At 38.5% G+C, this 22,958-nt stretch overlaps 1 protein-coding gene across 1 annotated transcript; it reads right to left on the reverse strand.

Moving 5' to 3' along the window:
• Positions 1-268: 268 nt before the first annotated feature.
• On the reverse strand, positions 269-22,502 carry LOC146312150 (uncharacterized). The gene is made up of 7 exons (XM_084741092.1): positions 22,291-22,502; positions 21,760-21,890; positions 20,992-21,092; positions 19,664-19,812; positions 17,928-18,156; positions 17,050-17,270; positions 269-984 (listed from the first exon to the last, which is right to left on the reverse strand). The coding sequence occupies exons 2-7, from the start codon at positions 21,876-21,878 to the stop codon at positions 817-819; spliced, it is 987 nt and encodes a 328-aa protein (XP_084597218.1). The 5' UTR covers positions 21,879-21,890; positions 22,291-22,502; the 3' UTR covers positions 269-816.
• Positions 22,503-22,958: the final 456 nt, after the last annotated feature.

Below are 22,958 nucleotides of genomic sequence, written 5' to 3' on the forward strand. Positions count from 1 at the left end.
TTTAAACTTCAGATTTTACTCTAACCCTAGTTTAAATTTAACTGTATGTTATGTATGTATCCATCGATCCATTGACCACTTTTTTTTTGAGATTGCGAAAAACAATCAAGTTCCTCGAAGAAAGTTAAGGGACAAACCGAACCTAATTTAGTTTTATGAAGCATCTCTTCTTTCTTTCACTCCACTTGATAATTTGGCCAACAAGTTTTTCTGAAAGGAGGAGGAATTAGAGCTTCTCTCCTGAGCCATCATGAGTAGGCTAAACTTTTTAGCTATCTAGCAAACAATATATTGTTTGTTTAACCTTTTAGCTAGCTAGAAAAACATTTTGTTAACTTTTTAAATAGCTAGTAAACATTGTAATGTTTCAATAACTTTTTGCCTAGCTAGAAAACAATGTAATGTTTTGTAAACTTTTTAGCTAGCTTGCTAGTAAATGCACAGCAGATTAATAATGGTTGACAGTTCCCCCCTTTTACACTTACTAGGTTCTGACAGTACTCAAAATTATTTTTAATTTATTTATTTATTTTAATTTGGGTAAGCAAGCATCTCCAAGTTGATTAATTTTGGTTTAAGTCACTAAACTTGGAACTAAACTGAGATTAGTTTTTAAATTGTGCAGAGCTCTGTTTAATTCTCTAGTTTTTTGTTTTAGTTTTGCTAAATTCTTATTAGATCTAATCTTAGATTAAATTCATCTTTGTTGGTGCAACCCAGTGTAACTGTTTTTTGCATCTGGATACTTGTAATTAAGAAGACTTCCTCTCACTGCAGCGCCATGTTATGATGGCTATCCTCTTCATTGACAAACTGTCACATGCTGAGTGTGATGCTGTGAATGGTGTTTGCTGGGATTTTGGCGTCCGTTTCCTCGCCGCTGATCCTGAAGATCACAAAGGTGTTGGAGGGGATGGTGGTGGTGGCGTTTACGGATTTACCCAGCCAGCCCTGAGATCCACGCTTGTACATTTTAACTGTTACCTGCAGAGTGGGACAAAGAGAAGTTAACAGGAAAAGACAGGTCATTAAAGTCAAACTGTCTTCAAGTTGGATCTTCAGGACTTTTGTTGGGGTCATGACCCTGACTGAGAGCTCCTGACCTCTGTCTGGAGATAAGCAGACACTCATGACTTTCACTTTAGATATCTAAATGTACAAGCTGTTGCTCAGTTCTTCAGTTTACAAGCCCAAAGACTAAGTTCTGCATGGACTACGGTCCCAGCTTTCAGATAATACACAGGTTCAGTTCAGTAGTGGTCTTTCTTGATGGAAGGATTAGTTGTTTAGTCTATCAGCTGTTGAAAAATCCTTATTTCTAAGAACCAAAAAATGCTTGTTTCATCTAAACAAACAGTCCAAAACCCAAAGATATTCAATTGGGATTTTTACAAGCAAAATTACACAAATGATTATATAAAAGAGTTCCTAATTCATTTTCTATTAATTGACCAACTGTTTAATCTGCTGATTTTATTGTGATCCTTAAGTCATAATAATATATTTAATATATAACGTTTAGTGATATGATGAATACTCCAACTCCAACTTTTCATCAACTGCAAATTTGTCCCCAACGGAAAACTCAACATCTCCTTTTTCTAAGATAAAGTTTTCAGTGTGTTCGTCTCACTCCAATCCTTTTTGTTTTGCAGCAAAATGCAATCAAGCAAACACATTCACCAACCATTTGCTAATTGTGACCGCTGAAAAAACTCAGCACCATCTAGTGGACTAAAACAGCAACTGATTTTATTATTCTAGTACAGAAAAGTTTATTTTGTATTTGCGGTATTGATCATTCGGACAATATCAGCACTGATGCTCTGATACAATACTGCCACGCAAAACACTGCAATACTACGCTGTACCCTAACCACCCCCAATTATTTGGAGGTCGATTCCAGTTCCAGTGTGAATATGTCTGTAGTTTTCTACTTTGCCAAATGTATTACACGGCATAAGAGGCCAATTCTGATGTTATATGAAGATAATACTCGAGAGAATATCCTCTTTAGGAACCAATTAGTCATCCACTGAAATGGTGTTTAAAATAAAATAAATAAAAAAACCTGTCAAATTTTCCTTAACCCCTGCAAAAATATTGCGCATCTCTTTTGGAACAGTGATCTCAACAGCGGTCTGAAACGGAATAAATATTAAATTAACCTTGTTCTCGCTGTGAGCTTTTTTAATTTCCCTCCACATCTTGAATGGAGTCATACCTCTCTTGATTTTATGTAGGTTGTAGGGCATAATACGCTTTAACACTACATCAAAACTGCCTGTTATGTTTGAGCCCGACAATGGAAGCCTTAACTAGATTTAGACATGCAGGTAATTGAACCACATCCATTTCAAAAAGAATGCCTCGCCGCATCTGTTGTTTGGCTGCATTTACAGGGGATAACAGAATATTACAGTGCCTTTTCACAGTTCCATTTTCTTTCACTTTAGCATTAGGCAATTTTTCAATTATTACTTTTTTTTCCCCTGTTCTTTCATCCCCGGCTCTCCATAATGTCTGGGCCTTTTAGTTAATGGTAGCGACAGTCAGAGCCTAGTATATCGGCCCTTGTCCATTTTGCAGGTCATTGTGGAAGCCCAATAGGCCTTTTATTACGCCGACATCAAAAGGCAGATAAGCATTAGAGGTGGGGAAAATACCCTGCACTAGATATGTTCCCTCTTTCCTTTGTCTGCTATTGAAAGTGATCATTTTAATAGTGAAGAGGTTGGTGAGCTTTGGGGCTGATGGGAAGTGCGACACCCCTGACAGCCTACGAATATGAGCAAGTCGATAACACAACACGAGCGCACAGCACACCCTCAACACCTGCACACTCTTGCTGCTAACCTAATTATCTCCAACAAAGGCCGCTGCGATTTCAGACACACATCTTTCCACCATTTACTTACTTATTACTGTGCATTAAAACAGGCAGAAAGAGAGGAAAAAAAAAAACGGAACAATTGTGTCTTATATTGCAGCCCTGGCCGAATGCCACATGGCTTGTATTAACAATAGCATCCGACACTTCAGAACGAGTGAGTGTCTATTAATTTGGGATGCATGAAAAAGTAGCTTCATGACAGCTGGTGGCAGAGAGGCACATAAACCGACACAAAGACATCACAGAGGAATTATTCTAACAAATTATAGCCAAATGTAATCGTAGGTAATCAGCAATTAACTAATTTAATGGAACTAAAGTTGAGGACTTCCATCTTTGTGGCGCTGCGGAGACGCAGACACAATACTGGTGGACAGATGTAGAAAAACTATTCAATTCATATAGAAAGAGCAGCTCAAGAGGCTTTCAAACACACATATTGCCTGTGTGGGAAAGCAGCCAAAGAACATTTAGCGCCATCAAGGCTGCACAATCATCTAAATGTTATTTTTAGGGCTGCAACTGATGAATCTGGGTTTTCTCTTCTTAAAATAATCTAATTGAAAATCCAGATCTCAACTGAAATATGCATAATAATAATAGACAGTGATGCTGATTGGCTGAAGGCAGGCAATGACTTCTTTGGAGAATATTACATTTTTGTATGAGGATGAATCGTGCCAAATTTAATTTGTAGCCATTTAAATTTATCCTGTTTTTGCAGCATCATCCAAAAGGCATATTGCAATCAAATTTTGCAGGATTACTTTGAGTTCATACGAGCACATGACATCTAATTTGCTTGCAAATGCACCAGGTGCACTGTAGCTCAAAGGTTACAGGGTGCACAAATGTGTAAATGGCATGAACATCTACTCAGAAGTGCAATCTGGAAACTGAAAATGACCGAATCTAAACAATTATTGTAGGCCTCCAGAAAATATTGGGAATACACCAGTTTAACACCAGTGAAGCTAACATGCACACACCCTATACCGATAGATTCATCTTGAAACTACAAATACAATAAAAACTACATTTGCTCATATGACAAGACATAAGATATTTTGGTAACACTTTATGGTAAGAGTTATTTCTTATTAATGATGTTCATGTCCTGAAAAGTCACAGCAGTGCTGATATATTATTAACCAATCATGACTTTTTGCATTACTTCATTATGTTTGTGGCCCGTAAAATAAAGTGGTGGCCTGTCCTGAATTTGTATTTTTTCCAAATACACAATGCAAAAACATACAGAAGGGCCGACTTCATCTGAAGGTCCACAAACATGATGAAGTCATGAAGCACGATGCTTAGTTAATGATGATTACAACACTGAGAACTGCTGTAACTGGTCAGTGTTTTGCCCTGTCCCGTTTTTTGCACTGCAGACTTACCTCTGAAGAGGATAAGAACATCTTTAATAACTCGAAAATGATGATGATTGAAATGCCTTAATTGTTGCCTTAATTAATGTACAGACATTTCTTTAAGTCATGCATGCACTGCTTCATGCCACAAACTTAAAAACATAAAAATAAAATGTTTTTACCAAGCAGAGAAGCTACAAAGTAATACTGAATTATATAAATCAAATGCGTTAAAACACGTTTGATTAACTGCTGAATTAAGCGTGTCACACAGGAAGGAAATATGCTGGCAATCCTTGGCACAAACTCAAAGCGGTGAGCTCTGTGTGGTCTAGACAAGCTGGTGGTGTGTCAGATACACGACCTGTCACTGCACGTTACCTCCTCACCCACTTGAGGCAAGTGTGTGAGGCTAAAGACGATACTGTATCTAACTTACAGTAGCAGAACAAAGTGTAAAAGAGATACTGACACTAAAAAAACAACGTCATTCAAAGTGCAACCTGCATCCTACACCTGAGATGAAACGCAGCATGTCACAACTGCACAGCACAACAAGCCCATAAGAACAGATCAATAGACACTAAAAATAAATACTTTTCTCTGCGTATTGTCCACAAGTACGAGAATCATTAGTATTTCAAGCAGAGGCAGGCCTGAATGTGTGTGTATAACACTTCACGGCGAGGACAGGACCCTTGGGGCTAAGGTTGGGTGTCACACAAAGGGCTGAGAGCTCACCTAACGGTGTCTACCCCTGATCCGCCCTCTCACTTTCTGTGTCAGGGGAGTCGTGTGAATGACATCAGTCCTCACATTTCAACGAGACAAACTCTGTCTCCTTTATTTACCGTCTGCTAATAGTCATAAATCCTGCCTCTGGTTCACTGTTCACCTTTTAACCTCTTAAACTCAAGACGACGGCTCATCCTCCATCCAAAACAGCTCCTCACAAATGGCTGATGGCGATCTCACAGGTTTGCTTATCCTCTATACCTGCAGGGATGTTTATGGCGCAGACTCTCATCAAAATGACCACTCCGAAAACCAGAATTACTTCTAAAACTAAAAAACTAAATCTAAGACTGGGTTATACCAACAAGGAATTCTTTTTTAACCCCATTAAATCATGGCTAAACCTTTAAATTTATGTTGAACAAAACTTTTAAACTATCTTGAATTAAGAAAGATTACATTTAAATCTCTCTTAAACTCTTTAAACTCCAATTTAAACTGTGACACAGTATTAACTTTAAGTATTAACTCTTTTTAATCTTGGTTTACATCAGCAGACTTGGATTTATTAAACTGACATTAGTTTTTATTGTGCAACAGAGCTCTGCTTAATCTTAAAACTGGGTTTACTCATTTTAAATCAAGTTTCACTAAACTCTTATTAGAACTAATGTTAGATTAAATTAATCCTTATTGGTGCAATCCAGTCTAAATGCGATTATTTTTGATTAAAGGTCTTGACAGCCCTGACAAACGTGAATAATATGAGGAGCTGTGTAATTGGGTAGGGACGTGTCATCACCTGCTTGTATTGCCATTCACAAAGTTCAGATTCTTCCCCCGATAAAGTCAAAGAATCCCGGTGGGGTATCAGTCAGCAGGGGCCGTTACCTGGAGCCATGGGTGCAGTGTTTCAGGTGAACTCTGAGTGAGCGTAACGCCACACCAGCTTCAGACGACGGGCTCTTTGTTCCACGCCGTGTCTCACCAGACACACATGGGGAGGAACACTGAGTAACACACCTCTGGCGTACCAAACATCTCCGTCGACGAGCCAAATGCGATGGAATCGGACCAAAAGCGGTTCGCTGTCATTTCAGTTGGATTTAACAAGGCAATTAGGTAAACGCTGTGTGGTTTGGCTCAACGGGTGAATAAATTAACAACCTGCTGAGTAGAGGTGCGAATCACTGGATTATATTATTATAAATTAAATTCTTCAAGTTAGTGATTCAATTCAAGATAGATTATTGTTATGATTCCTTTTGACAGGTCACAGATCTGTATATTCATTTAATACACATACACATACACAATTAGTGTGAAACTATCCTTATTCTCCAACAAGGTGAGCAGACAGTAGAACTGCTTTTAAGTTTATGCTTAAAGACACAAAATGTGTCTGTTTTTTCACTAAATACTAAGATAGGAAACAGAGCTGTCAAGCAGAAGAACAGCCTTTTTAAAGGATCATATTCGATATCTTTTAAAGGGAATAAAAGAGTAAATCAACGCCCACTGTGGCAAAGCGTGGGCACAAGCACTATGTAGAACTTTCACAGACTGCATATACTATGAAAGGTTACATGGATATGAACATGTAAAGTATGTATCATCGATGTCAACGAACTCAAATTATATGCGTATGTGGGCGCCCCGGGTGCTCTGCTGGTAGAGCGTGTGGCCCATGTACATAGGCTGAGCTGTGGGTTTGAACCCCTCAACCGATGCCGCGTGTCTTCCCCCTCTCTCCCCGCTATTTCCTGTCTATCTGCAAGCCGTTTTATCAAACGAAGGCTAAATCGCGCCAAAAACACTTAACAAAGACTTGCATGTGTTCTGGCTTTGCTCCTCTCTCAGTAAATACTGGACTGAGATTCTTGACGCTTTATCTAAAGTATCCAGTGAAAATCTGACTTCCAGTGCCATCACTGTTTCATTCAGGGTGACACACTCACTCGAATCCCTCTTCCTCTAAAAGACGTCACAGCTTTCACTACTCTCTGTTGACCAGGAAATTGACATTGTTTAAATGGAAATCCCCAATTCTGCCTACCCATACACATTGGATTGGATATGCCGTATTTTCTCAAAGTAGAAAACATTTGACTAACCTTATCTGATTCCTCTAACAAATCTGGAATCCCTTTCTTTCACATGTCAAGAATACTGTCTTTCAGGCAGTTTCAGACTGAGGAAACTTTTGTTGTGGAAATGTCCTTTTTTCTTTTCTTTTATTAATACAGTCACCTTGCTGTTGGTCTAATTTATTATGGTTTATGCCTATGCTGGTATGTACTATGGTTGTTTTAAGGGCATTTATTGTATTTTGAGGTATGTACTATGGTGTGGGTGGATGGGATTCTGTTTACAATTGTTTATTGTGTATTGAGTGATTGCACCTTGCTTTATTGCCATCTTGTGGAGAAAATCAATAAGCAAAATTTGAAAAAAGTGTGCATCAATGTCTTTTTTCTGACATTTTAGTCATTTCCCTGTTGTGAAAATAATCCTGGTACAACACACCTGAACCTGAAATATAAAATATATAGCGTCTCCCTTTCTTCGGGCCAATATAGAATTTAAATTGTGTTATTTGTCTAGTGGTAATGATTGCTGTGACAGTAGCAGCAATGCACTGATTTTGCATTAATTTATAACTGATTAATTAGAGGTATGATAAGATAAAGAAAGACAGCTGAATGTTGAGTCTCATTTCCAGGTTGTCAAATACTGACATTTTGGGAACAAGACTCAAAAATGAGCTATCGTACCGACCTGTGATTGGCCAAAATCTCGTGTCTCAGGCTAGAATTTCTGCAAGCCTGAAAACAGAGCCAAGAGGAGGAGCAGAAGTCTGGTTTTCTCTCTGACCACTTGAATTACATCATGCTTAAATGTTATTATGGAACTTTAACCCAATGAGGCCAAAAGTAAACTGCTTTCCCCAGCTTTAGCTGATTGATTGTTTAGTGCATAAAATGTCAGAAAATAGTGGGAAAATGCATCAGCGACATCTTCAAATTGCTTGTTTTGATGAATGAAGAGTTCAGAACCAATAGGTATTAATTTTAAAATTATATAAAACAAAGAAAAGCAAGAAATCTTTACATTTGAGAATCTGGATCACATTTTCAACATTTTCCTTGATAAAAGATTTCACTGATTACTGGTAACCAAAATTGCTGACAAATAATTTTCTGTTGACCAACTGATCGACTAATCATTTTAGCTGAAGAGGAGGATAACTTGATAAACGTATCAGTCTAGTAGCATCATAATCAAACAACATGAGTGAACTCTTACATAGGTCTACTCCAGATGTGGATCGTTCATTAAGATGCCTAAACTCTGGTTTGGTGACATTACCACCTACGTCATTAACTACATTTGTCTTGAACGCAAAAGACCTGCTGGTCAAGTTCTGAAATAGCTACGACTCTGCCTGCAACCAACCTACCTCAGCTAACAGGAAGCCATTAGACTCGGAGCAATAACCATTTACATCCATTCACCCAGCTCTGACTTTATTTCCATCCTCATAAGTGCATTTTCTGCGAGAGGTTCAAATATGAATCCCCCTGCTTTTTTCTCCTCAATGGGTCTGGTTGTCTGGCTGACTTGAGAGGGCACAATCTATGACTGATTTAATTTGCTCTTTACAAACATCTCTAACAGCATTACCCCCAGAGCATACACTGACTGCCCCCATCTGACTCCATTAACTCCCAAATCAGGTTTAAAGACCATATTGATGCCGTCCGTTATTAAGGGTGATTATCAAAACAACAGACAATGGGCCAAAGTGTCTGTTAACTAGTTTACCCATAATTTCACATAACTGTAACAGATGGCAGGGCTGTCAATTATATACTGTATCTGCTGCACACAGCGGCCACACACACACTGTCTGGATATGCAGCCTATTATCCTCTACATTAAAAGAACGATAGTCTGCGTACAGGTGGTCAGAGGAAATAGACAAAAATAAACTAGGGTTTTAAATGTCAAACAGAAAACAGTGAGACCTTGCTAATTACCATCTGGGTTATACCAACAAAAGTTTATTTAATTAGATTAGTTCTAAGCAGAATTTAGCAAAACTATGTTTAAAGTGAGTAAATCCAGATTCAACATTAAGCAGGGCTCTGCTGCACAATTAAAAACCTCAGTTTAGTGAATCCAAGTTTATGGACCCCCCATGATCGGGGGTCAAGTGAGAGTCTAGGGGTCCTTCACCATGAGATTTTTAAGTGTGAGAAACTTTATTTCCTGCGTTGTGGTGAATTTTTATGCACCAACTTGTACTTTTATGCATGATGTTCCTCTGTCTGAAAGTCCTCTGCTACTCTCAACATAAATGAAAGGAAATGAAGAGTCCAAAAAGCTCTCATAAAAGGATCTGCTAGCCAACAGACTAACAATAGATTATTTTTAACCAGTGTCCAATTGGTTAGTATTATATTACAGTCTGTAAAACCAGACAACTGGCATCCCGTATTGATTCAGTAATGAACAGTGCATTTTTTTTCCCAATACAGGATGATCCTATATTATACAGGAGTCTTCCTCTTTCCTGTCGCAAACATATTGCTTGCCCAAATTAAAATAAATAAATAAAAATAAATCTAAATGTTGTCAGGACCTAGTCAGTAGTGCTAAAATAAGGGTGAAAGCTGCTAACTTACAGCTGCTCTGTATATCTTAATAAAATGTGTGCCTTTATTGTTTGCTAGCCAGCTAAAAAATGAACAAAATACTACAGTTTACTAGCTACCCTACTCATGATGGCTCAGCAGAGAAGGTATCATTTCTCCTCCTTTAAGAATAACTTCTTGGCTGAATTAATGCAACATGCAACAAATGATATAAGATGTAAAAACAGCTCAGTAAGGGAAAAATCGTAATCTAAGTTTAGAGTAATAACTAAGGTGAAGTTTTAAAAGAGGTTTAAACTGAAACTTTCTTGTTAAGCTAGTTTTAAAGGTTGGTACAACAAAAGGTAAACCATAATTTAATCAGGTTTTAGAAATTAATCCTTGTTGGTGCAATCCAGCCTGAGGGTTTTGCTGTATAATAATAATAATAATAATAATAATAATAATAATAATAATAATAATAATAATAATAATAAAAAAGAAAGCCACAGATAAAAAAAAATTCTAATGTTGCCATTCAGTCCACTTCACCACCTTTATTCTCCTCAATTAACGAGAATGGCTTTTGAAACTGTAATTAAGTGTCTCTGCTCCACTCGGCCTCTTCATTATTCATGAGTCCCTATTGATCATATCTCACTACCTACACTGTGGGGATCACTGTAATATCCTGAGTCTCCAAAAACAAATAGCTGAGCTTTACTGAGATAAAATTAACATCCTGGCCAGTGGCCAAAGAAAAGTTTCTGTTGGAGATGAAATCCAGCATTTGATGCCAAATTGGATGATGTCAGAGAATCATTAACAGGGAAAATCTTGGTCTTATTAAATATGCTACTGCAAAGGTCTGTGCAATAATTCAATATTATCATGTATTGAGTTTCAGTGGAGCCAATATGACATGATCATATCATTACAGTTTCAACTAAAATTATTTTCTTTACAAATTAATCTGCACATTATTTTCTTAAAGGCAAAATGTGTAACATTTTTCTTAAGAAAAAAACCCAACAATGTATAGACTCATATAAACAAAATCATTTTAAATCATAAAGTGTTTGGTGGTGGCTGTGTCTGAAAAAATTCAGTAACTCACAAATATTCAGTTTACTATCAAACATGACAAAAAAAAAGCATCTGATCCTCCTGTTTGACAAGCTGGAGCCAGAAAGTGTTTTGCTACATTTTTGTTTGAAAAAGGATGAAAAAACATATATAAAATAATTTCTGCTGATCAACTAATCATCTGATCTGAACAAAAAGTAATAAAAAATTTGATTTGATTATTTTATGTGTGTTTTTTTTTTCTCCATACAATTGTGATATCTTGATATACAGTCTAGGATTGCAACAGATTTTTATGGTATGATAACATGCCAGGAAATATCAGTTTCATGGTATTACACAATTATCCTACCCTTCTAAGGAATGAAAACAAAAGTGATTATTTTTTGTGAAATAAACATGAAACTTTTTTTAACTGAAGTATGCAGATAAGCAGATAAGTGCACATTCTATCTAAATATCTATATAATAAAAAAATAATATAGTAATATAAAATAATACATTAAATATTGTGATATTAGCCAGGCCTCTATGACCAGAATCAGACTAAATGTACAATATTTATGGGCATCACAGATAGCTGCTGTGTGTGTGTTGCACAACCACAGCTCATTCCACATTCAAAGAAATTATTTAGTAATGAATATTAATGGCTTGGAGCTTTATTTTAAACATGTATTCAAATTTACTGAAACTCAATCTCCACCTGTGTTAAGTAGGAATGTGTAAAACATGAACTCTACTGGGTTGATGTTTAACTAAATTAACAAAAGAGCGCCTGAAGAGCCCTTTAAAATGACTGGTGCTGCGTGCTGGGTGATGAATTTGGAGGAAACACATTGAGTCATCTTCAAACTGACAGATGCAGAATCTCTCCACGGGACTCTTCACTGTGGCTTAGCGCTCGAGTGAAAAAATAGATTTTTACCAAGTTTAATCACACGCTATTACAAGGCAGCTTTTATCATCGCCTTCCACTGTATAAGTGCTGGTGTCTTCACTAGTTCATTACAGACACTTGTGATTCTGCAGCACTCTTCTCATGCGTAATTGCATGGTTAGCTTTCCTCTGTAGCTTCCTACACACACTCTGCTGCAAATTATTTCCAATTCCGGTTTCCTTTCAAGAGCGACGCTGCAATTACAGAAACCTGAACATCCTGGTAATTTGCCCACAATTTTCAGTTTTGCAGAAAAATGCTGTGCAACTAATAGATCTTTCTTTCTGGGGAATTCCTCAGAAAACTTTTCTGTGAAACTTTTCTTATTCAGAAATCATCCCTCCACAGAGTTTAGTTTAAGTACCTGATTAATAGTGAACACTATGTGACTGACAATCTGATAAACTGCACTTTCCATGAAACAACTCTTGCGAATCTCTTTTCCAGCTCACATCTGTTAACTAAAAAATACACACATGCTGATTTATGTTTTCTAGGACTGCAAGTAATGATTATTTTCATTGTCGGTTAATATGACAATATAATATTAATTATTTTCTAGTTAAATCGATTAGTTGTTTGGTCTATGCAAGGGGTTCCTAAACTTTTTCATGTCAAGAACCCTGTGCTCTTTTTGTCTTTATATTGTTTTTTAATAGTCTTTCTGTTATCAGTGTAAAGCACTTTGTGTTTTTGTGTCTGTGAAAGGTGCTATATAACTATGAATAACAATTAATCAAAACAGCCGACCCCATTTCTTTCCTTATTTTCCCAACTTCCAAAAAATGCGATAAAAGTTAAAATGTCATATTTGTATTTTCGTTGGGGAACACCTACAACCTCCTCAAAGATTTTTTCTTGTGAAATGTGAAAAATGCCAATCAGTGTTTCCTGAAGCCCGAGATGACGTCCTCAAATGTCTTGTTTTGTCCACAACCCAAAGATAATAAGTTAACTGTCATAAAGGAGTAAAGAAAATAAGAATAAGGGAACTTTGATTGATTTTTTTTTTTTTTTTTTTTAAACAACCAGTTAATTATCAAAATAGTTGGAAATTAATTTTATAGAACTAGAATTAACTGATTAATTGTTTCAGCTCTGATGTGGTCAGTACACATGCATTAAGAGGAATTGTTCTATATGAACAAAGGAACTATTCTTTATACAGCACACGTACTTATTATGTTAGACATATTTATTATGAGTAATTTATAATTAATAGTAATGGGTCCTGCATATATTTTCTTGGGGTGAATACTTTTCTTCTCTACATAAAAAGAGCCGCAGTGTCTGTCAATATCATCTATTTAGACAGCAGAATTTGCAGGCTTTGTAAATGGCCAGCTCCTGGCCTTTTGTGTTGCCTCCATTCATTATCACCACAAAGCGGTTGATGTCTCCCCTCTCCGTCTTTTCTGTGCTAAGCACCAGGCGCACCAGCCCGTCCATTACGGGCCTGTGACGCGTGCAGCCTGGGAGATGGCCAAACAGAGAGGAATGTCGGCGTGGACTTCAATTAACAAGCTGCATCTGTGTGGAATCTGCAGCCGGTCGGGGAGACGAGATGTATCTCCGGTAACCGAGGGTTTGATTATTCGTTAGCCGAGATGTTGTCGGTGTGGTTACAGCTTTTTGCCTGGTGGCTTCGCTTCTACACTCTTAAAAATGTGGGTGCCAGACAGGTTCTTCCTGGTTTTTACCCAGAATCTGTTTCTGCAGAACCATTTTTGGAAGAAAGGTTACAAAAAACTAAAAGGTTTGTTCTTTGTGAGATTAACGGTTCTATTAAGAACACATTTCATCCAAGGAACCCTGTTTGGAAGAAGTTCTTCAAGGACTATAGAAATCCTTGAAGAATTTTTTTCTACAGGGATCCTAGTACCATAAAAGTAACATAAAAGGGTTCTTGGTATGGCCTGTGGAATATTAAAAGGTTTTCAGTAGAATCCCCTAAATATATTCTGGATAAAACCCTTGGAATATAAAACGGTTCTTGGTAGAACCTCTGGCTGGGTTCTAGAGAAAAGCCTTGGAATAAAAGAAGGTTCTCTTGAATGTGTTCTTGATAAAACTCTCGGAAGTAGTAGAGTAGAGTAGTAGTAGAGTTCTCAGTAGAACCACCTGAGTGTGTTCCAGATAAAGCCCTTTGAGTAAGAAAAGGTTCTCCTGAATGCATTCTAGACAAAACTCTTGGAACATAAAGAATAAAGGTTCTCAGTAGAACCTGCTAAATGTGTTCTGGATAAAACCCTTGGAATATAAAGAGGTTCTCGGTAACCCTGAATGCTTACTTGATAAAACTCATGGAACATAAAAATGTTCTTGGTAGAACCACTTGAGTTTGTTCTAGATATAATCCTTTAAATATAAAAAAAACTTCTAGTTAGAACCCCCTGTCTAGGTTCTAGATAAAGCCCTTGGAGTATAAAAGGGTTCTACTGAGTGTGTTCTAGATAGAACTCACAGAATATAAAAGGTTCTCAGTAGAACCACCTGAGTGCGTTCTTGATAAAACCCTTAAGAGTATAAAAAGGTTCTCGGTAGAACCCTCTGGGTGTGTTCTAGATAAAGCCTGTGAAAAGTTCTCACTACAACCAGCTGGGTGGGATCCTCCTCTTGATTCAGATGGTTCTAGGTATAACCCTTAAGACCAGTCCTTTCTAGTAAGGAACCTGTATTTCTCAGAGTGTATTAATCAGCTGACAGGCCAGTGTAGTCAAGTTACGGTTGAAGGAACCTGGCTGTTGTTTGTCAGGTCTGTAATTAGCCGACGCTCCATATGCTTAACGTGAGTTTTTTTTTTTTTTTTTTACGTGGAGGTTTCATTTCTGCTCCTCCTGAATAAACCTCATTATACAAACTGCTACAAAGAGCTCATGAAACAGTCAGAACAGGAGACGACATGAAGATGAACAACATAAGTAACCTGCACTTGAAATTATGACATGAATAGATCTTTAGCTCTTTAACACACACACACACACACACACACACACACACACACACACACACACACACACAGAGACACACACACACACACAGACACAAGCGCACGCACACACACTGTAATTACCCCTCAATCCATACAAATTGAATGAAGCCAGAACCGTGGTCTAAGAATATAGACCATAATTAATAAATTACAGCCACTCTACTCAATCATCCTCCACTTTGGGGACATGTAGACATCCCATTCTCCGCAGAGTAATTGACCGAGCCCGCAGAAAACACACCTAGTGCCTCCTCCGACGGTGGCTTTGTGTGTGTGGATGCATCTGGTGCCACTTCTCACAACCAAACAGATGCCCGAGTGAAAAGTGCGGCGGCTCATATCGCAGATCTTCTACCCTCGTGTGTTTACAAGTAACAAATCAAAAGCATGCATTATTTCTGGGCTCTGAAAATACGCCTGGGGGAGCTATCAAGTTTCCTCGCCACCCCCAGAGCTTCCCCTCGCAGCTGCTGCACACGAGCAAAGATCTTTTTTTTTCTTTTTTTTTTTTAAGACAGAGTGGGTGCAGGAGCAAAATCTTAGTTTATTGCACAAATCAAATAGCATTTTTTTTTCCTGTTCATTATTGAAGCTGAATACTTGTTAAACAAATACAGGCCTAGATAAGTCTATTGCGTACCTGTCCAGAATATTTACCACATTATATTCTCCATGTCACATTTCTTTGTGAAATATGGGGCCTCCATATACAAATATTTCTTTGAAAATAATATATTTTGTTGTAGCTGTGCGTGTCCCCCCGGGCCAGAAAAGGGCCCGCTGGAGACCGTCTAATGATTGTTGGGTCATGTATCAAAAACACAGCAGCTGGAGGCAAGAGGGGAGAACACATACAGTCTGGATGCTGGGGATGGGGGTTTGGGGGAGGTGGGCGGGTTGGGTGAACTAAAGCCTGAGTGGAGTCTGTAAGGAAAGCCAAGAGTGTTTGGGTGTTGCGGCTGGGTGTGAAGTCGGTAATGGATGCTGAGCGGGGGTTACACTCGCTGGACTTGAAGAGCTCTGCGCTTTGACTGTCTAACATTTACTTAACTCGATGTAATTCGATGATTTCAGGTCAAAATGTCACCAAGAACAACCGTCATTTTGCGCAAACATCATAATCACTCAGATTAAACTACTGCAGAGGATTTTCTTTCATGTCACCTGGAAAGACAACATGTGACCAATTAGCCAAAGCCTTTCATTGCATTGGAAGTAAAAACAATAATAGTACAAATCTAACATCTGATAATGTGAATATGCTCAAATGAGGCTTTTTATACGGTGCAATTGCCTTGACTTAATCAGGTTAGCTAACGAGTACCTCACAGGCAGCCATAATGACTTACCTCAATAAATTTAAGGTGGTAATTAATGCTAGAGAGTTCATGGAAACAATCTGAGAGAGCACACTAGAGAGGCAGTGGTGGGAGTGTCATGATTCTCTAAATCCACAATTTCAAATTTTAAATTTTTAAAACACTCCCTGCCATTTTTAATGCCATTTTTAGACGATCAAGTCTCGATTTAACGATTGAAGACTGACAGATCATTGCACTTTCATGTTCTTCTTTAAAAACACTGTCTGTATCAAGTGTGATATAAAGGCTGGTGAGATGCGCTGCATCATCCTGCAACAGTAGGCGGGGATGGAGAGAAAAAAAAATACTGGGAGAAACATCAATTCTGACTTTGATTTTGATTATTTAAACTTAACACTCATTTTGATCCATTTTTGATGTAATATTGAAATTGTCACACACCTAGCTGGTAACCAAACAGGTTTTTCTAGAATGTGAAAATAAAGTGGAGATTTTTTGGGGGATAGGACCACCATGACTTTTCTTTTAAATGAGAAAACCTGTTATTAGCTAATTAGCTGGACTTAGCTTGAATAATCCATCAAGTGATGTTAACTACAAAATATGGTGTTTTATTAAACCAAATACCAAAATGATATTGTAATCTCTTATTCTAATGTGTATACAGTATAGAACTGCAACAATTAGTCGTTTAATTGATTACTCGATTAGAGGAAAATTAGTTGCCAACTATTTTGGTAGTCTATTAATTGCTGCAGTCATTTTCGAGCAAGTGTCAAATATTTACTGTTCTATAATGATAACAGTCATTACTTGTAGCCCTGATACAGTAATATCCTGACATTTTTCGATTAAAATGAGCCGAGCTGTTTTCAAATTGCTGTAAAATCGTTGTCATGCTCTGCAGTCATCAGCCTAAATCAAGCCTGTGTTTTTCCAGTTCCCAGAACAAGAGGGGAAAAAGACTGAAACCGGAGTGAGGCAGTCATAAAGTAATACTGCCACCTGCTGGTCGTCTGCTTCATTCAACCCTCATGTAGACACAGCACCAGCTCAGCGTTGGACTGACCTGAGGAACGTGTCCCAGCAGGGCCCACAGCGAGTCAGCTGACAGCGTCTTGACTCGGGAGAACTCGAGCGTGTCCGTCTCCTGTCGGTTGAGAGCGATGTACTGGCAGCCCTGGTAGTCTCCCTTCAGCTGCTCGCCACAGTGCAGCCGCAACAGATCCCACGTTCCCACCCTCCTCAGGACCTCCCGCACTGACTCCATCTGCTTGTATGACAGATGACCTGCAGGACCAAAAACAACAAGTTGACCTGTTAGCATTCCTGTCAGAGGAGCTGCTTAATTTAGTCAATATAGTGGAATTCATTACAGGTCAAGTAGTTGAGTCCTAAAAATCATTTTTATCTTAAAACAAGTGAAAAAATCTGCAAGTTGAGTAAGGTTATCATTATTTTTGTGTATTTCTAAGGCATATTTATGTTTTGTTTCTCATTTGGAGAGAGAGATAAGATGACATATAACAAACGTCTCCAGTAACATTCAAATTGCGATTCATGTTATGGGAAAAGTTTGTTTATTTGAAGTGGGGTTGTATGTGGTACTAATCTATAGTCAGTATACTGTAGATGCAGATGGTGGTCAACACGCCCCAACAGGAATACCAGCACAGAAGCTAAAGCAATGTACGGCTGTGGACAGGGTCAGCAGCAAAATGTATTTTAGCCACCTAAAAAACGCACAGCTAAAAAACCATTAATATCAGTTGAAGTGTATGCTATATTTAGAATATTTTCACCACTTTAACTTGCAGTCGGGCAGCCTTTTCTGATGGGAAATCACTGTTACATAAGCTAAGTATTTAAGCACCTTGCCTCCAAAACGCATCACCACGAAAACAAGACAGAATAAGCCGATCCGAGACATTTTAAGGAGCCACTCACCAGACAGCCAGGAGGGAGTCAGTGCATCTGATATCCAGGCCATGTAGCCCTCCCTGAAAGACCTGAGGAAGTCATCTATCTGGCTGTGGGAGACCAGCTCCGTCCTCTTCCTCAGCTCCTCATCCAGCTCACAGTCTGGAGAGAGGAAGAGAACCCTGGGGAAGAAGAGGCTTTGGCGCACAGACACTCCACTCCTCTTCAAGTGGCCACATAAGTTAGCCATCTTGGTCTGGAGTGGAAGAATGTAGAGAAGCAAGTGATTATTTCCATTACTGATTTAGCTCTTAATTAGTTTTGGGTTAGTCGTCTGCAAAATATTTTGCAGATTATAGACTATTTTTTAGGCTATTTGTGTTTAAACAATATTTGACATTTGAGAAAGGTGGTGATGTACAAAAAACATGCTAGCAAAGTACAGAGAAAATAAAAGTGTGTGTCCTGTAGTTTGGGTATAAAATGAGTGCACCAGCAAGCATCTCTCCCCAGGCTGCTGCAGGTGCAACCGCTGTCTGGCATCACCTGCGCCGCAAGCTCCGCCCTCTTTCATGCCGTGAACTGAGGATTTATTTTGACCAAACCAGAAGTGGTGATTGTTGAAACAGAAGATCGATGAACCAAGATGTTTTTGGTGAGTTTGTTTCTGTCTAATTTGAATGAAGCTGAGGATGATGATGTTAAATTTAGATTTTTCCAGAGTTTGGTTAGTCTGGCGAGAGCAATAAAACAGCTATATCTGGTTAAACAAAACATATCTCACTCTTTAAAAAAAGGTCTCTCACTGTCGCTTATAAAAACAATCTGAGCTGTCAAGCAAGCGAAACAAGCATCACCTGCCCTGAACGTGCCATGGTGCCCCGTGGTGAGGTGACTGACATCACATCAGCTCACTCTTTTCCACTTAGATCACAGTTAGTTTTGTTCTTTGTGGTGATTTAGAGACTCAGTTTGTGAGGTTTACAGCCTACAATGTTGTTACATTGTTCTGTGTACAAAAACAAGAGCCGAAACTTACATGCATTTTTGTAAGCTTAAATATTTGTCCATGTAAACTTAGCCTGTGATGTAACAAAGAGGAAAGAATATTTTGTTGATAGACTAAGAAATTACTTCACTAATTGTTTCAGCATTAGTTAAATTAAGTTTATTAATCCAGAAAGAAGAATTTGTCATTACATTCACAAATGATGCTTGAGTATCCACTTTTCATTTTGTAAAAAGAACCAATTTTAAGAAATTACACGGCCTCAAATTGGCACAGACGGTGGAGCTATATCTGCTTTGTGTAGATTAATGAAGTTAATGCGTCCAATTCAAGCTGAACTTTTTAAATAATGCAGCGTGTGTTTGCCATCAGACTCTTCTGTCGAGCTCCTCGTGCAAATTGAACGTCTATAGAGATGGAAATGAATAACTCCTATCAGACCCAGGCACATAAGGTGACAGCTGTGTTTAGGCACCTGCCTGCTTTCACCCCCCCCCCCCGAACATAATTATGGCCTTTCAAATGAAGAGCGACCACTTGGGAAGTTTAGGAAGCCCCTGTTGTAGTGTTGGAAATTTCCATATAAATTGTTGTGGTGACTCAGAATCTCTTAACCCGGCTGGAGTTTGGATGAAAACAATGGACCGGACAATTGATTGGACCTTGGACACAAGTGTGCCACACAGTTTGACATTTAGGTTTTCATGATGGTGTTTCAACACTTCAAGCTGAATGTGTCTTTTTTTTTTTTTACCGTGATAGCTTTGAGGGGATCTTCAATCTGCTCAATGCAGGTATTAGTGAAGTTTTGGTCCTCTTCTTTCACTTGCACATGCCAGTTTTGGTTGTGAGCGGACACTGCGCCCCTCCAGGGTTTCACGTCTACGCAGAAGATCCCCTGGCCTTAGTGAAAAGAAAAACAACATTTGTCCGAGTGAAGATTAACAGACACAGAACAGTGCCGTTATACCACATAGACTGTAGCTAATTGTTTCCTGAAGGCCTCCAGGAAAGATGGATAAAATCTTCTATCACAGTCTTGTAATTTAATATCACAGAAGCGATATTGTGATTTTCTGGAAATTCATTTGAGAAACAATTTATAGATAAAAATAACTGGATGGGAATTAGCTTTGGACAACATTAACCAACTCAAATATAGTGTTATTTTAAAACATCCCAATACACAGAGAAATGTACAGTATAATGTGGTGATCACTACTGGCGCAACTTTAATGTGAGTATGAAGATATTTTGTTACAGTAGGAAAACAACAAGTGAAAATAATCAGTGATGGGTGAATTTTATTTAGTTGCTTCAGCTTGAGTTTTGTACTATTGTGTTGTCATAGCTTATTGGCATACTTGAATAGAACTGAACCATATTAGTAGTAACACATACTTTTCCTACTATAACCAGAAAAAAGTGTCTGCTGTGAAAAATGCCTAATACAATGATAAACTGCTCACTAAACTAATGAGAATCAAGAACCGGCTGCAAACTGCAAGACAGTGACGTCAAACTGTTGCATTAAAAAGGAGTCATGATGGAGGGAAAGAAACTGTCCAAAATGTGGTTTTATTTCACAAAGAGCTAGTTGTAATGTCTGCAAAATGATCGCTTCAAATAAGGTTGGAAACATCAGCAGTGTGCTGAAACTTGGGCTAAACTTCCAGGAATGTCATGTATTTGACACGATGCACAAGTTTCCCAACCAAGCAGCCCATCTGTTACTGAGGGTAAATATCCTGTGTTATGATAACACTGATGTCACGCAGGCAGGCATAACCTGCCTAATTGAACACAAATGCTGTGCAAATATTCTCTCATTTTATCCATTATACATGATGACAGACCGCTGCTACAGTCACCGCTCAGGGTACAGCCAGCTCACCTAAAACTGATCAGGAATCAGTAAGGGGATACACAGTACACAGTAGTATAAGAGCTGAAAAACAGAATTTATAATGGCACTTGTATCAATAAAATCTCATCAGTTTCGAACACTAACCACAATAACAGAATTATATTAATTTACTGCCTTGGTCTATCATGAAATGCCTTCATATTCTAGATACCAACCTGTGAGGATAACAATATTGACGTCATCTTTGGTGTTCTGAAACTGGTCGGGAATACGCAGATTACAGTAAACATCTTCCTTTCTCAGCCCTGTGAGTTTCCTGCAGTGATAATACAACAAGAAAAGAGAACATGAGGCTGGATTTTGCACAAAATAACACTTAATGCATAAAAACGAAAGTTATAGCTGCATGAACCAATTTTATCTCAAGGAAAAATTGGCACGTTATTTACTCTTCAGGTGAAGAGCTCACTGCATGGGTCAATCAGTCTCAGTAAAAAATCAAAAACGCAAGCCTCCTTCAAAAATACAGAAAGACCCAGCAGCGCTTCCACTCTATTGTCTTCACTGACATTTTGTTGTCTAATAAAGTTGCCATAGCGAATGCATTGACAGACGGTCACAATGCAACATTAGAATTAATGTGGTGTTGTGTTTGTCCATCTCACATAAGTAAGTCCAGTATTCACCCTCCTTTTAGCTCTGTTTTAGTCTCCACCCGCTCCTGAGGGAAACATCTGTCTCTTTAGCTGCTGAATGCTACACTATGTTCACGAGTTAATTGCTAGTTTTGTCTATCTGCCGTTTGGCGTGGGGCATGCAGCAGGTTTATCAGGTTTTCTTCAGCTGATGTAAACCAAAACAATGAGCTGAAACGTGCTAAAACTGCCTGCAGCGAGTTGGGGAACATCTGAGTTGGGTGATAATTCTGCGGGTTCATTATGAAAATGCTGATTAATGCAGCTTTAAGTTTACACAGTACTTACCTGACATGTTGTAAGAAGTCAGGCAGTGTTGGCGTCTGACGTGTGCTCTGGCTTTGAGCACTTTCTGAAGTTTTGGAGCTGAGTTGAAACTGGGAGAACAGACTTCCAAGCTGAGGCATTCTAGTCTTTATCTGAAAGAAGAAAAAAAAAAACATGCTCACTAGACCTTGTTTAGGGGGCAGCATTTACAGCTAGCTTCAGATGTTTGACCCCCCTCAGTTACATGCAGTACAGTCCAAATGAAGGCACATCATGCCAGACATAGTGTTCAAGCATGTTGGTCTAGCCAAAACATGTTTGTGTACAAGTTAGGCTGAACTGTTTTTGTTTTTGTTTTCAACTGAATAAAACCTGCAGCTAAACAAATCAAACTGAAAACTATTTCCATGTCTTCAGTTTAGTTCAGTTTAGCATCCTGGCAGCATGCTAACAGCTTCGCAGCCTTGTTGACGCCACTTGAACTTGAACTTGAGGATCCTGTGAAGAGAACAAAGACAAACACTGCAGCTCTGGAAACAAAACGGTACGTACTGCTGAGGTGTCGCGCTGTTTAAAGAGCCTGTAAAGAAGAAGGAGGGGGGAGAAGAAGAAGAAGAAAAAAAAACGAGGGAATTCAGCTCGACATTTTCCCGGCGTTTAGTGTCTGTCTGCGGGGGTCTCTGTCTCCGAATGCTGAGCAATGTAACTCTATCCAGGAACGCTGTTTCACAATTTCGCCGCTCCCCCTCCCCCTTCCAGCAGCTTCCAGTGTTCCTGGAAGAAGTAAACAACAGACCACGTGCACCACCTGCAGCATCACATTTCACCCTACGAGGACATGACGTCAGTGCGCGTCACCCAGCCACGCTGCACAGTGTTTGTGTGATGCATTTAGGGAAACAATATATTAAACAAACACACACACAAACAAACAAACAAACAAACAAACAAACAAATAAATAAATAAATAAATAAAAGAGATATATTGATTTGAATCGTAGTTTCTGTTATAGGTGTCCAGATGTCCAGTTCCTGTTATTTTGGTATTGCCCAATAGTGAAGAATTTCTGGCAAAAACCTTAATGTGATTTTATCACCGAAAAGATTGATTAAAAGTTTTATCTTACTTTGGAAGAATGTATGGTTTAATCACCTGAAAAATAATACACAGACTAATGGGCAAATTCCACATCCATAACTGTAAATTCACAGGTTTTTTA

The sequence above is a fragment of the Lutjanus erythropterus genome, chromosome 17 (assembly GCF_056507025.1).
Source record: "Lutjanus erythropterus isolate fLutEry1 chromosome 17, fLutEry1.hap2, whole genome shotgun sequence".
Classification (NCBI taxonomy): Eukaryota; Metazoa; Chordata; class Actinopteri; order Lutjaniformes; family Lutjanidae; genus Lutjanus; species Lutjanus erythropterus.

Excerpts from the sequence above, each read along its gene's own strand:
- LOC146312150 (XM_084741092.1), bottom strand. The coding sequence starts at position 21,878 with ATGCCTCAGCTTGGAAGTCTGTTCTCCCAGTTTCAACTCAGCTCCAAA. Across the intron at positions 21,093-21,759 it reads GACTTCTTACAACATGTCAG|GAAACTCACAGGGCTGAGAA; the intron begins GTAAGTACTGTG and ends TTATCACTGCAG. Across the intron at positions 985-17,049 it reads TGCTGGGACACGTTCCTCAG|GTAACAGTTAAAATGTACAA; the intron begins GTCAGTCCAACG and ends CCCACTCTGCAG.